We start from the raw sequence: 16180 nt of genomic DNA, 5'->3' as shown, positions 1-16180 counted from the left end.
TAGTTCACTATGCACTATTGTCTCTTGCGGATGATAGTCAGTTCTTTGAAGCCCGAAAACTGGTACAAAGTAAACCAATATTATTAGAACAAAATGCAGTTTGTCATATTTAAGGTTGAAAAACAAAAATTTTTCTGCCATGAAGTGATGGAAGAATTCATAAATGTGAAAGAACTCACAGTTCTTATTTTTTCTTGAAAAGCAGAAGAGTAAAGGCAGATTATAGGCAGATAGATTTAAACTCAGTGTTATCAGCAGTGGACATGAGAGGAAAAGTGGTAGAGAGAGTGAAAGAGAACACAAATAATAAAGGCGGGGGAAGAGGAAGTGATGTGACTGACTGAGAATGAAGCACAACTGATTGAGAAGGGGTTGGGAATGTATTTGCTTAATAGATACAGGGTGTTTCAAAAATGACCGGTATATTTGAAACGGCAATAAAAACTAAACGAGCAGCGATAGAAATACACCGTTTGTTGCAATATGCTTGGGACAACAGTACATTTTCAGGCGGACAAACTTTCGAAATTACAGTAGTTACAATTTTCAACAACAGATGGCGCTGCAAGTGATGTGAAAGATATAGAAGACAACGCAGTCTGTGGGTGCGCCATTCTGTTCGTCGTCTTTCTGCTGTAAGCGTGTGCTGTTCACAACGTTAAAGTGTGCTGTGGACAACATGGTTTATTCCTTAGAACAGAGGATTTTTGTGGTGTTGGAATTCCACCGCTTAGAACACAGTGTTGTTGCAACAAGACGAAGTTTTCAATGGAGGTTTAATGTAACCAAAGGACCGAAAAGCGATACAATAAAGGATCTGTTTGAAAAATTTCAACGGACTGGGAACATGACGGATGAACGTGCTGGAAAGGTAGGGCGACCGCGTACGGCAACCACAGAGGGCAACGCGCAGCTAGTGCAGCAGGTGATCCAACAGCGGCCTCGGGTTTCCGTTCGCCGTGTTGCAGCTGCGGTCCAAATGACGCCAACGTCCACGTATCGTCTCATGCGCCAGAGTTTACACCTCTATCCATACAAAATTCAAACGCGGCAACCCCTCAACGCCGCTACCATTGCTGCACGAGAGACATTCGCTAACGATATAGTGCACAGGATTGATGACGGCGATGTGCATGTGGGCAGCATTTGGTTTACTGACGAAGCTTATTTTTATCTGGACGGGTTCGTCAATAAACAGAACTGGCGCATATGGGGAACCGAAAAGCCCCATGTTGCAGTCCCATCGTCCCTGCATCCTCAAAAAGTACTGGTCTGGGCTGCCATTTCTTCCAAAGGAATCATTGGCCCATTTTTCAGATCCGAAACGATTACTGCATCACGCTCTCTGGACATTCTTCGTGAATTTGTAGCGGTACAAACTGCCTTAGACGACACTGCGAACACCTCGTGGTTTATGCAAGATGGTGCCCGGCCACATCGCACGGCCGACGTCTTTAATTTCCTGAATGAATATTTCGATGATCGTGTGATTGCTTTGGGCTATCCGAAACATACAGGAGACGGCGTGGATTGGCCTCCCTATTCGCCAGACATAAACCCCTGTGACTTCTTTCTGTGGGGACACTTGAAAGACCAGGTGTACCGCCAGAATCCAGAAACAATTGAACAGCTGAAGCAGTACATCTCATCTGCATGTGAAGACATTCCGCCAGACACGTTGTCAAAGGTTTCGGGTAATTTCATTCAGAGACTACGACATATTATTGCTGCGCATGGTGGATATGTGGAAAATATCTTACTATAGAGTTTCCCAGACTGCAGCGCCATCTGTTGTTGACAATGGTAACTACTGTAATTTCGAAATTTTGTCTGCCTGAAAATGTACTGTTGTCCCAAGCATATTGCAACAAACGGTGTATTTCTATCACTGCTCGTTTAGTTTTTATTGCCGTTTCAAATATACCGGTCATTTTTGAAACACCCTGTATATATTGTTTTTTTCTTTTGCATAGCGTGACTGACTGTGGAATTTTGACGTAACACAACATGTATTTCTATGGGACAGCAATATGCAGACAACTTAACCATGTCTTAATCTTTGTAAAAAAATAGTGTAGCTCTTTCTTATTAAGGAATTGATCTAGTCATTAGTTAACAGAAGAATGTGTTGTCAGTGAGAATTTTGTTAACAGGATATTGCCAACGCATGGAAAGGTCTGGAGACAGCCGAGAAAGCATTTGAGGAATGGTTGCTGTCTGAGATGATGAGGTAAATAATAATAATAAATAGTAGTAGTAGTAGTAGTAGTAGTAGTAGTAGTAGTAATGATGATATCAGTGTCCCATACCTGTTACTGACCCTATATTGGTCGTAGCAAAATAATGTATTTGCACTGAATCATAGCAATCTTGCCAATTTACACACATTGCCATGTAAAAAAGAAAAAAAAACTGGAAGGCAACATCATGCAATCACCAGTGAGGGCAATGCACATATTTGTTTTACATGTATTGTACAAAAATATGTCCAAGAACTCCGTATGGTATTTAATAATCTTGAAATGCCTCAAAACTTTTTAAAGTACATCCTACTGGCTACATGTGGTGCTTGTAGAATGACATATACATTCATGACTTGCCTGCCATCTCATCATTGGTACTGAAGGGTACAGTGCACATAGTACAGTTGGCAGTAACCAAAGACACCTTGTAATAGTGGCACCACATCAGACAGCTGCAGTGCAAGAGCAGGAAAATTTTGATTAGGTCAGTGGTTACATTCGGTGGTCACTCAGTGTATAAGAAAATGAAATGTAACATTCTTGCTGCTCAGTTTAGGGAGTGAGGAACAATTTTTGCAGTGTTTCCTTCCTGACCTTTCAATGGAAAGAAAGATGGAAAATTTGAGATGAGAGTTGAAATGTGACCTGATAGCTCAATTTTCCCACTCCTACTGTTGCCAATATTAATTCTTGAAAACAGGTTTCTGAATGATATTGTCATTGTATGACTTCTTATTCTCGGCCCTTCACTACACTGTCACCACCTCTACCCCTGTTCTAATAATCATTTCTAAAGAAAATAAGTAAAGGCTTATACTTAGAAGAGACTTTCACAATTGTATTTGTTGACCCTATCAGCATTTTATTTGCCTATAAATGAGCAGAATAGGGATGACACTTATTTCTTGCTAATAAAACTGAAAACTATGGTAGGCATCCAAAAGTCTTTCCTAATTACGAGCTTTGTTCGTTTTTCCCATAGACACAATGTGATGTCACCATGTTGTATAAGTGACTACACTTAATGGATGACAGGAAGATGTATCAGTCAGTCTCTGACAGAAAAACGGATCAATCAGTCTTCACCTGATCGTGTAACATATCCAATCGGTTCAAGAAACTCTTACAGTGACAATCAGTGATTTTGATTTCAGAGTTTCATTATCTTCTTCTAAAATTTTGTCAATATTTTCTTTAACATAACACATTCAAAAATATCTGACAATTGTATGAAACATCCAGATTTCGGCTGTCACTGGTGCAGACTTTTCACTTTACAAAGAAGCTTTGAATCCCAAATGCACCCATTGTGTCGGTCATTATACTGACAAGAGATCATCTCATTAGTGAAAGAAATCCCTTCAAGAGATAGTGACTGTTCTCAATATGTTGTTACATTTTGACTGAAATGTTATTTTAATAGATGTGAATGTTTTGCTTTAATTCTGAAATGTTAGTGGTACCATTATATTTTTAATTAATATGCTGTTTCCCATTCCTAAATCTACAAAGTAACATGACATCAAACATACGTGAAAGATTTTCTTTCATACTTAATTAGTAAATACTTCGTTGATCCACAGGTAGTTGGTCTGAAAGCCAAATACTTACTAAAATTATAAATGTGCTTTATTGTATACACTGATGTAAAAAGCAAGTCCATGATAGATAGAGCAGTAATCTCAAAGAGGATGACTAAGACTAGGACCCAGAGGCCACAGCTGTGTGTGTATTTGTAATTGTTAAACTATCAACTGACAATATTGCATTAAAAGAAAAATCAGTTGCCATTAAATTATTTATAGTGAAATATTTTTAAAAAGCTTCTCACATAGTAAATTATTTAGTATTTCAATTCATAGCCAAGACTATTGGAATCTTTTACAAATTTCTTCTGATACAAATATGATGAAAAAATAAATAAAATAAATTAGTGAGTATTTCCATTTCTTTTCTATACACTTCCCTTTCTATTGGGCTATAACATTTCTCCATATTTGTAATATATTCATGTAACAAATATTATCTTAACAATTCACTGTTTCCTAATGGTAAAGTAATGGAATTGTATCACACTAAACTGTGAAGTATTCAGTACCACTGTATTATGTTTGATCATAAATTATTTGTAAAATTACATTTTGCTTGTCAGTTAAAATGCACAGCCTGTCATTTACATTGGTATATATGAGCCTTCTGTCAGCCAGAACTGTAGAACATAATATACCTTTGTTCCCGTAAAAGTAATGTTAGAGATTACGAAAATGTAGGTATCGTGTACTTTAGTTTGTCAGATATTGCACTATTTCCTGTCTAGTAAGTTACATCTCACAGACCATTGGGAATCCAAGCCTGAATGGTTAGCACTTAGTAGCATGAAACTGTAAAACACAATGTATAAAATGTTTTGCAGTTTGTCGTTCATAGGTGACCATACTACTAAATTCTATTGCTCCTAACTACTTCAAGCCTTCCCGCTGAGGTGTGGGTAATTTGCCAGTTCTCTGTACATCGATAAGATGTCCTGTAATCTTGAGCTTGCCATGCTATAAAAGTACATTCATGGTAATTCAATTTAAAAAAGTTAAAAAATGTGATCTACATGGTTAAATCTTCAAAGTTTTGAAACTAGAGGACTGCAGTGAGTGTCCAGCAGGTGTACAAAAGTGAAATTTTTGGAAGGTCTCAGCTACAGGGTGACGTTTCTCTCCTTGCAGGCTAGAGCGACTGGAGCACCTGGCACAGAAGTTCAAGCACAAAGCCGACATCCACGAGGACTGGACCCGTGGCAAGGAGGAGATGCTGCAGAGCCAGGACTTCCGGCAGTGCAAGCTGAACGAGCTGAAGGCCCTCAAGAAGAAGCACGAGGCGTTCGAGAGTGACCTCGCCGCACACCAGGACCGTGTGGAGCAGATCGCAGCCATCGCTCAGGAGCTCAAGTGAGTACAGCTTTTGGGCTGAGGGCTTCTGAGAGTAGTGTGCGGGGTTTAATGGCGAGTTGAAGTGTGCACTACCTCTGCCGAGTACACTTCTACGTGAGAGAGTTAGTAACAATATCGCTAATAATTTATATGTGGTATTGAAGCATTAAGTATCTTCGAGTATAGCATATGGGCTTGGAATCGTCTGAAAATATTACATACTTGTAAGGAAAAATTGGGTGCGATTTAGGGACTATTTTGCTACACTCGAACGCGTGCTCATTTGTTGTAGCACCCTGGAGTACCATGACAGCGCCTCGGTGAACGCCCGCTGCCAGAGGATCTGTGACCAGTGGGACCGCCTGGGCAGCCTGACCCAGCGCCGCCGACAGGCCCTCGACGAGGCAGAGCGCATCCTGGAGAAGATCGACATCCTGCACCTTGAGTTCGCAAAGAGGGCTGCTGTGAGTAGGCTGCACTTTCTGTCGAATGTTATCAATATATACTGAGTGACTCAGTGTGGTAAAGTGCCATCTGCCGATCTAGAGATCTGCTGTTTGACCTCCAGACCGTCGTAGGAATTTTTATTTATTTAATTTTTCAACTTGCATCTTGCAGCTCTGGTAACATGATACACTACTGGCCATTAAAATTGCTACACCATGAGGATGACGTGCTATAGATGCGAAATTTAACCGACAGGAAGAAGACGCTGTGATGTGCAAATGATTAGCTACAGAGCATTCACACTAGGTTGGCGCCGGTGGCGACACCTACAACGTGCTGACACAAGGAAAGTTTCCAACCGATTTCTTGTACACAAACAGCAGTTGACCGGCGTTGCCTGGTGAAACGTTGTTGTGATGCCTCGTGTAAGGCGGAGAAATGCGTACCATCACGTTTCCGACTTTGATAAAGGTCGGATTGTAGACTTCGCAAGTGCGGTTTATCTTAACGCGACATTGCTGCTCGCATTGGTAGAGATCCAATGACTGTTAGCACAATATGGAATCGGTGGGTTCAGGAGGGTAATACGGAACGCCGTGCTGGATCCCAACGGCCTCGTATCACTAGCAGTCGAGATGACAGGCATCTTATCCGCATGACTGTAATGGATCGTGCAGCCACATCTCGATCCCTGAGTCAACAGATGGGGACATTTGCAAGACAACAACCATCTGCACGAACAGTTCGGCGACGTTTGCAGCAGCATGGACTATCAGCTCGGAGACCATGGCTCCGGTTATCCTTGACGCTGCATCAGACAGAAGTGCCTGCGATGGTGTACTCGACCACAAACCTGGGTGCACGAATGGCAAAACGTAATTTTTTTGGATGAATCAAGGTTCTGTTTACAGCATCATGATGGCCGCATCCGTGTTTGGCAACATTGCGGTGAATGCACATTGGAAGCATGTATTTGTCATCGCCATACTGGCACATCGCTCGGCGTGATGGTATGGGGTGCCGTTGGTTACATGTCTTGGTTACCTCTTGTTCACATTGATGGCACTTTGAACAGTGGATGTTACATTTCAGATGTGTTACGACCTGTGGCTCTACCCTTCATTCGATCCCTGCAAAACCCTACATTTCAGCAGGATAATGCACGAGCGCATGTTGCAGGTCCTGTACGGGCCTTTCTGGATACAGAAAATGTTCGACTGCTGCCCTGGCCATCACATTCTCCAGATCTCTCACTAATTGAAAACGTCTGGTCAATCGTGGCCAAGCAACTGGCCCGTCCCAATACGCCAGCCACTACTCTTGATGAACTGTGGTATCATGTTGAAACAGCATGGGCAGCTGTACCTGTACACGCCATCCAAGCTCTGACTTATGCCCAGGCGTATCAAGGCTGTTATTATGGCCAGAGGTGGTTGTTCTGGGTACCGATTTCTCAGGATCTATGCACCCAAATTGCGTGAAAATGTAATCACATGTCAGTTCTAGTATAATATATTAGTCCAATGAATACCCGTTTATCATCTGCATTTCTTCTTGGTGTAGCAGTTTTAATGGCCAGTAGTGTAGAGTTTGAATGGAATCATGGTTCAGAGTCCATATGAAACTTTAGGCCCAGTTATAACTGACTGTGTAAGTTGGTTCATAGATTATAGGAAAGCAAAGATGCCTATAATCCAATCAAAATTACTTGGCAGTTGACGTCTGTCACTTGCCATTACAGTATTGCCACATTGGCTACAATTCACTAAACTTGGTTAGGGTGTTGTATTTATTACTCTGCTGACCCAGGCAACATAACAGGCACAGTGGGTCACTACACAAATGCTCTTAACGTGTAACGTGGATCAATGTTGGAAGCGGATGCTGCGAGCTATGACGGAAATGTGAGATGTTCTTTTGTCAGCTGATTTTAAGTGACTAATGAGTAAACTGTAGCAGATGATTTTGTAGCCCTAAATTTAAACTCTTGTCCTAACCTAACCACAACCTTGTGATGTGAAGTGTATCAAAGGAAACAGTGGTCAACAATCTGCAGCAGAACTGAAATCCCTGTCGCTGCGTTCATAGTGATTAAGATAACCTCTACAAGGAAACTCTAGAGAGAGAAATTTCTGTTCCAGTAGTAAAAGCAAACTGTAACTTCTCGCTGTCATTGATTATGTCAAATTATCCTCACACCTTTGGATCTGAGGTTTTCCCAGTGTACGAAAATCTTGAAAATTTCTTGGGTATTCAGCGGGGTGGCATTGTCCAACAGGCACAGCCTCCGTCTTGGCGCTTCTGTGCAGTCTGCGGGTGGGGAAAGCGTGGAGTTGGGTGGTGGAGGAAGCGTAGTGCTCCGCGACAGATCGCGGACTGCAGACCTTCCGTGGCCACGGCTGCGTGCAGAACTCTGCCAATGTGGTCACAATGCGTCTTTTTCTTCAGGTGTCCTGACAGGGGTGGATTTCCGTGTAGACTATCATGTTTTAATGATACTCAAGGCTGGATCCCACCAGGCCTTGCACAACTGGAAACTGCTGTCTTTATATTAGCTCATCGTGCAGCCGGATCTCCACTGCCTCTTTGAGGATACAGTCCCAGAAGGTGTTGGACTGCTAGAAGGCCTGTGTGCCGTTGTGGTTCGTGCCACATCCATGTGAGATGCAGTGCTTTGCGTGGCTGATGGCTGTGTGTTGTCTCCCAGTTTCCGGTGTCCTAAGTCGTCCTTGATTGATCCTAATAACGTCTTTGGTTTGGATGAAGGGTGAAACACGGCGTCCATCAGAGATCAATCAGACTCCAGGAACACTTGAAGATGGCAAGAAGTTGGCTTGCTGAAATATCACGCCTGTTGGACGATGCCACATGGCTGAATACCCGAGAAATTTTCAAAATTCTCACACTAGCTACACGAGCGGCCTCATTACCAACCGATGAGCAGTCCTGGTTGGCACTTGGTCACAGATTGTAAGTCACACAGGCAGACTTCAAATGAAAAAAGAATGATACGAAGAAGAAGAGCAAATAAAAAAGTCAGTACAATGATGAAAATGATGATGCAAACTATTAGAAGTAAAAAATTACATTGAAACCAATTAGCTGAATAGAAGTAATAATCAAAATCTTTTGATTAGATTAAGAAATAATCTGCTATCTCATACATGTTACGTTATATGCTAAACACTGGTGTGTGCCACTACACTTGGTTAGGGTTTTGTATTTATTACTCTGCTGACCCAGTCATGATGATGAATTGCAGCCTTCAAAAAATTCAGCTTCACACAATGTCATGCAAAGCTTATTTAATCTAAGCCAATCTCTGAGAGTACAATAAATGTGTATGTGCTGCTTTATCGCGTCTTTTGCGGAAGGTTCCAGTGATGTTTGGTTAGTGCCATGTGTGAAACGTATGTATTTTGTTAGTCTTTGTGTGTGTGTGTGTGTGTGTGTGTGTGTGTGTGTGTGTGTGTGTGTGTGTGTGAACGAACTCACAATTGTTGTTGCAGTTTACCAACAACAGACAGTTAAGGTATGACGTTGTACGCTCGGATTGGAGGAAACCAGTTCCAAACTCCAAACTATGAAGTGAAGTGTCAGCTATCAAGTAATTTTAATTGGACTGTAGCAGACTGTAGTAAAGCACTGTGGTGTTCAAACCAACCTTCTGGTTGATGACAGATTTACCCTTTTTGTACCCTCAAAAGCTCCAAAACCAAAAGTTATTGTAAAGTGCACATATTTCGCTGCAACAGCAAAATGAGTGTGGCATGACATATATCTTTGGGTACGTATTCTGTTAAATCAAACACACAGAATATTATATATATTCAAAATTATGGCATTAGTCATCAGGTTGTTAAACTGGAGACTTTTTTCCCCGTTGATGTAGTTTATTGTTGATGAGCAAGCCAAACACTAAATCATACACTTGTGAACCCATAGAAAATGTCTAGGACTAATTTGAATAGTGGGCAAGACACAGCAATCAGCGTTCCCATAATCTGATAGATGTATGGGATCTAAATGTCATTGAGTGCCTTCAGTTGGATGTATCATACCAGAAAATACTTGGGAACTTTCTTCTTCATGAAATTAAGGCCTTTGTGAATGCTACAGGCATTACATAACTAGTGACCTGGAAGAATGATCATCTGGGCTACAGAGTATACTTCGCAACACAGGCACAAATACCAATGAAAGCAAATAAACCTGCTGGAGGTACATCCATAACTTAGCATTATAGTAGAAATTGAAAATACCACTTCAGTTATAAGATTTTTTTATTTTTCTTTGCTGGTATAAGCATTGAAAAATAAACAAACCTTACAACCGAAGCACTATTTCCAATCTTTACTGCTGATAGAAGATACTAAATACAAACAAAAGTATGCAAACTATATCTCAACACTGGACCTGATGGAAGTAAGAAGTGAGAAAAATAGGAAGGAAAAAAAAGGAAGGATGGAAATAAGGATGCTTGTATTGAAGTTTTTGTCTGGATGGTTGGTGCTGATGTATTTCTCCAATGAATTTGGTGTTATTGTCCTTAATGATGGACGCTGTAACTGCAATCGCATACTGTGTTGGAAAAACAAATGAAACATCTGAGGCGGATGACATAGTTGTTAGTTTTGAGTAGCCATTGTCTGAAATTAAGAAGGAGGCAGGTGACTATGTTTCTAAGCATTACATGCTGAACTGACAAAACCAGAAGAGATTCCTGAGGAAGGAACTTGTGACCAAACATAGGAGAGTAGTGAAGCAGCCAGATGAAAATTCTAACAGGCACTCCATAGTAGCAGTACACAAGTGCTAACTTCAATCCAGACAACTGTCACTAGGCAAACAGCACAATTTGAATGGTAATATATTTATCAGTAATTTTTGAGTAATTTATGTGACAAATGTCACAAACTATTCTAAAGGTGGGTCAACCACAGCTAAAAAAAATTGATTGATGAAACTAGAACTTTCATACCACAATATTAAAGCAAAGTTTTGTTTGCAAATGAGATTTAAAATGAATGAATAAATGAATGAATGTCCATATGACCACATTACCTGTTTGTTGTAGTCCTTTCAAAGGCCTATGACTGGTTTCGCATCTGAAAGGTGCATCCTCAGGTGCATTTAAGTAACCACTTCATGCCTGATGAGAATCAAGATGTTTCCAAGGTGCAGCTTTAAATGAAAGTGAGTGATCTATCAATGGTCATCATCAAACTGGAAGGTTCTTCTAATAATTTCCGGGTATGCAGCCGGATCCCGTCAACATTCTGCCACGATATTTCGGCCCAGAGACGTCCGGCCATCATCAGGTGAGTACACAACTACTGAAGAGCCCAGGGAGAAGAAGAAATACGCCGGGAAAATTTCAGAAGTCACATCAAACTGGAAGGTTGTTAGACACAAATGGTGGGCATTCAGAATAAAATCCATTAGCTAAAAAAAATGTGAGTGTGGAAGTTTCAATACTGTCCAACTAACCACATGTGTTGCTGTGCAAATTCAAACTTATTGGAATTTCCACATCCACATTTTTCTCAACTTACAGATTTTATTTAGGATGCCCATCATTTATATTTAACAACCTGATCACAGCAGTTGAGGGATCACTCACTTTCATTTATAACTGCACCTTGGGCCATCGTAATTATCATCTGGCACGAAGTGATCGCTTACATATACCTGAGGATTCACCTTTATGCTGTGAAACTGGTTGTGGAACTTGGAAAGAACTACAGTAAATGGCTATTGTGGTCACAAGGACTTTAATTCATTTTAATTCTGATTTGCTAATAATACTCTGTGTAATACTATGTTATGGAAGTTCCAGTTCCATCTATCCTGACTGAAGTGTGTGAAGTGTGTTGTTACTTTATGAACTCATATATTACAAATATACTTTATGAACTCATATATTTTTAAGCTAATGAAAAGTAAATTATTTTTTTTTTTAGAGAGAGAGAGAGAGAGAGAGAGAGAGAGAGAGAGAGAGAGAGAGAGAGAGAGCCACAGATTTTGAAAAGGGATGCAATAGAATTTTTTACCAGTGAAAATGTTGCTGTTGCACTTTTAAAATGCACAGAGCCCTGGTTTTAAGTAAAATATTTGAAAGTAAAATATAGCCTAGCAACACCAGTGTCCGACTCACAAATTTCTTACTTTACAGCCATTCAACAACTGGCTGGACGGCACCCGAGAGGACTTGGTGGACATGTTCATCGTGCACACGATGGAGGAGATACAGGGCCTGATCGACGCTCACGGCCAATTCAAGGCGACACTGGGCGAGGCGGACAAGGAGTACACCGCGATTGTCGGGCTGGTGCGGGAGGTTGAGGCGACGGTGCAGAAGTACCAGGTGCCGGGTGGTTTGGAGAACCCGTACACAACCCTCACTGCCAACGTGAGTACCTACTCTGCACTGTGGAACTTCTGGCATGGCGCAGTATCACCATTGTCTGTGTTGTGTGGAAAAAGCTCTGTTTGACATCCCATTTACCTTGTGTCTCTGGTCAAGGAGCTAATGCAACCATTGAAGACAAGCAACTTGATATTATCTATCATAAATGATTGGTCAAACAAATACAGTAACTAGACAGTTTTTATGTAATTGTGTTTGTGCAAAGATGTGTTTTCGGCTTCGTCTGTCTTCAGTTAGCATAAAATGTTTATATCTTTCCAATACAGCTAAATGCAATTCATAAAAATGTTGCAATATTATGAGACTTACCCAACAAAAGCGCTGGCAGGTCGATAGACACACAAATAAACACAAACATACACACAAAACTCAAGCTTTCGCAACAAACTGTTGCCTCATCAGGAAAGAGGGAAGGAGAGGGAAAGACGAAAGGATATGGGTTTTAAGGGAGAGGGTAAGGAGTCATTCCAATCCCGGGAGCGGAAAGACTTACCTTAGGGGGAAAAAAGGACAGGTATACACTCGCACACACACACATATCCATCCATACATACAAGACACAAGCAGACATTTGTAAAGTCCTCTTTACAAATGTCTGCTTGTGTCTTGTATGTATGGATGGATATGTGTGTGTGTGCGAGTGTATACCTGTCCTTTTTTCCCCCTAAGGTAAGTCTTTCCGCTCCCGGGATTGGAATGACTCCTTACCCTCTCCCTTAAAACCCATATCCTTTCGTCTTTCCCTCTCCTTCCCTCTTTCCTGATGAGGCAACAGTTTGTTGCGAAAGCTTGAGTTTTGTGTGTATGTTTGTGTTTATTTGTGTGTCTATCGACCTGCCAGCGCTTTTGTTGGGTAAGTCTCATCATCTTTCTTTTTAAATATATTTTTCCCACGTGGAATGTTTCCCTCTATTATATTGCAATATTATGAAATAGATAGTTGCTACTCACTATAGTGGAGATACTAAGTAATAGACTTAGAAAACTGTCACAACATGAGCTTTCAGCTGGCAAAGCCTTTGTTGACAAACACTCACACAAACGCATCTCTCACAAGGTGTGTGTGTGGGGGGGGGGGGGGGGGGGTGCTTGGCTATTTTTGACAAAGACCTTGTCAGCCGAAAGCTCATTTTGTGACAGCCTTTTTCTTGTGTGTTTCTGCAGCTCAGCATCTCTCCTACATGGTGAATAGCATAATATTGTCACATTCCATCCTGGATTTTCCATTGTTTGATAAAAATGTTGTATTTATGAAGCTATGTTACTCCAACTGAAGATGGGTCAAAGTCCAGAATGTGTCTTGGTGTGAGTAAAAAATAAAAAAAAAGTGATCTTCCATAAAGCAGAACACACACACACACACACACACACACACACACACACACACACACACACACACTGCAGAGTGCCTTTTATGGGAAAAAAAAAGAGAGAGAGATTTTAAAATACTGAAGTAAACTTCAAGGAAATGGGAATAAATTCCTAAAATGTGTCATGTTGTGGATGAGAAAGTGTAACGATGATGTCTAACAAACATAGATCAGCAGTTCATCCATCTTCAACAACTGTAGTTGTATTTATTGAAACAATCAGCAATAAGTTTTGCAAAACTAATTTTATTTCCTTCACTGGATTCAGACACCTGGTAGCCCCTTTCTTCAGAGAGCTATAAATGTCACATTTTTTGCAAGTGTCATGCAGCATATAGCTTTGGTTATGAGATTTGACATGATGTCTGTACTTGTTGTTAGGCTTCTTTATACCATTTTTGTACAGACACTGTGAACCGCATGACCACAGCAGTATGCTGCATGAATCTTACCTTCTGACACTTGCAAATAATATGATAGTTATAATGTGCTGAAGGAAGACACTAGGTGCCTGAAATCTTTTAGAGAAATAATATTTCTATTGTGCAACTGGTTGCCAATTATTCCAGTAAATACATATATTAGGTAATAATTTTATTTTTAATTTTTTTGAAAAGTGAAGCCTGTTTGTCTTTACTGTTTACATCTGTAAAACTGTAAAATTGAATGAAATTGATGCAATGTTGTGTTCAGCCTGTTTTAGCAGCTTTTCTACACAGGAAAACATATCTGCTGTCGAATTCATGTTGGGTGTCGGGGGTGTTACCTAAAGAATCTTTTCGGTTGTGTCATCCTTTCACTTCCTCTTTCAGTTTTGAGAATAGTAGTAGTGTGGAGGAGGTAAATGTGGTGAGTGATGGTGTTGGTGATGAATATTGTTACCCTTTCTTGGACAGCAACTGATAACTTGTTGCTACCAAGTGAACTGGACTCTCCTCTTGGAAGAGTATGTTAAAAAAAATTGGCAGAGCTTGTCAACTGAAAGAAAGAAAACTTCTTAAAAACATTTATATATTAAAATATGGTATATGGTACTACCACACTAAACAGTTTCATTTTTTTGGCAGGTCATTTATTTGTAATGCATTATTTACATACTCTTTTGGTATTCTGATCCATTATTTTGGGGTTAACGTAATACAAAAGTCTGATCACCCCTAAAAATAATAAAAGTAATAGAGTTGCAGACAAACACAACAAAAAGTTTGTTACACACTAAGCTTTCGGCCAAAGCCACCTTTGAAAAAGAAAAGAACACTTACATTCACAGAAACAAGAACACCTCTCGCACACAACCGCTGTCTCTGGCCACTCTGATTAGACTGAAATGCATCAATCGGGAGCAACAGTCCATAGTGGGATGGGAAGGCAGAGGGATAGTAGAGTAAGGTGGGGGAAGAGGAATCAGTGCAGACTTCTGGAGCATGAAGAGATGGCATGTGGCACGACAAGGCTGCCAGCAGCTATCTCGGGAGATGCAACACACATTTAAGCTCAGGATGTTTCATTATAGTGTATACTTTGCTGTGGTGTGAGGATGTCTTTCTGATTGTGCAACTTGTTTTCTTCGGTACTGACAGCCTCCTGCACAAAATAAATTTGTTCTGGTGATGTTTGCATCTTATATGAAAGAAATTATCAGAGTTTTGTTTGGAAGATCGTATAAAAATAATTATGAAGAAGTGATTGTATCAAATGCAGTAGTGTGATTTTTATTTGCATTTTTTGCTTGCAAGGAAGATATGGGCACCCAGTTCCAGGTACGGGAAAGTATCTCTAGCAGAATGCTGCTGACATTAGCGCTGCACGTGAATGCAGTTTCCACAGCCGCTTTCCACTTGCAGCTTGCTCATTGCTGTGTTTGAGATCAGACTCTCGAGCATCATAAGTGTTGTACAGACAGTGGATCCACCTCACTTGCAGAATATTGCAGCACAATAATCATCCTGGAAAGTGTTCCCTTTTTCACTCCTGTGACTTATGTACAGTTAGTATATGTGCTTAGAATAGTAAGTGAAGGGAAAGGCTCAATAATTGCCACTGCAGAGATGGTAGATTGGTGCACTTGTTGGTGTGTATCTTGATGTAAAATTGTGATAACTATGGTGGAAATGCATGATGATACAAATTCCTGTGAGCAGTGTTTCTTTCCCCTAGAAAAAAAGTGTTTTCTGCAATTGTCACAGATTCTGTTTTAAATGTTTCCATTAGATAACTGTGGGGTTCTCTGTGTAGAACAGAATTGTTGTAACATATTGTATATAAGAATTCAGCATTTTTTTTTTGTCTGTTAAAAATATTTATTTTTATATAATTTTTGCATAAATTTGAAATTGTGAACATAACACCTTATCAGCAACACACATTCTGTTTTCAATATCTTTTGGTTACCTTCTCGTGACATACAAAGGGTAATAATACCAAAACAAGACAGATGGAAGAAAAGTAATTAAACTGTTTATTATTTCAAAAGTAATGGCCATTCATCCCACTGAGACAAAATGGTCAGTACCGTCATGGAAAAATGTTTGCAGTGGACTACGGAACTGTGATTGTACCCTGGCATGCACCTCTTCATCCAAAGCAAATCGACAGCCATGAGTGTCTTTCTTGATGGCTCCAAAAATATGGAAATAGGATGGGGAGATACCAGGACTGAATAGAGAATGTATAAGGGCTTTCCAGCAAAACTTCTCCAGATATAGTCGAAACAATCTTGACGACATGTGGGTCCTCTCACAGTGTTGCTCCTCCATAGAGTTCCTCTCT

The 16180-nt window shown here is 40.4% G+C and overlaps 1 protein-coding gene across 1 annotated transcript in view; it reads left to right on the top strand.

The window, feature by feature from the left end:
- The window catches only part of LOC126106901 (alpha-actinin, sarcomeric), a 533945-nt gene that overhangs the window by 481922 nt on the left and 35843 nt on the right, over positions 1–16180 (top strand). Inside the window, exons 8-11 of the mRNA XM_049913318.1 lie at positions 2154–2230; positions 4961–5182; positions 5457–5628; positions 11787–12023. Of these exons, the coding sequence (XP_049769275.1) occupies positions 2154–2230; positions 4961–5182; positions 5457–5628; positions 11787–12023 (708 nt within the window). The remainder of the gene's footprint in view (positions 1–2153; positions 2231–4960; positions 5183–5456; positions 5629–11786; positions 12024–16180) is intronic.

The sequence above is a fragment of the Schistocerca cancellata genome, chromosome 10 (genome assembly GCF_023864275.1).
Source record: "Schistocerca cancellata isolate TAMUIC-IGC-003103 chromosome 10, iqSchCanc2.1, whole genome shotgun sequence".
Classification (NCBI taxonomy): domain Eukaryota; kingdom Metazoa; phylum Arthropoda; class Insecta; order Orthoptera; family Acrididae; genus Schistocerca; species Schistocerca cancellata.
This window is presented reverse-complemented; position numbering and strand designations above follow the sequence as displayed.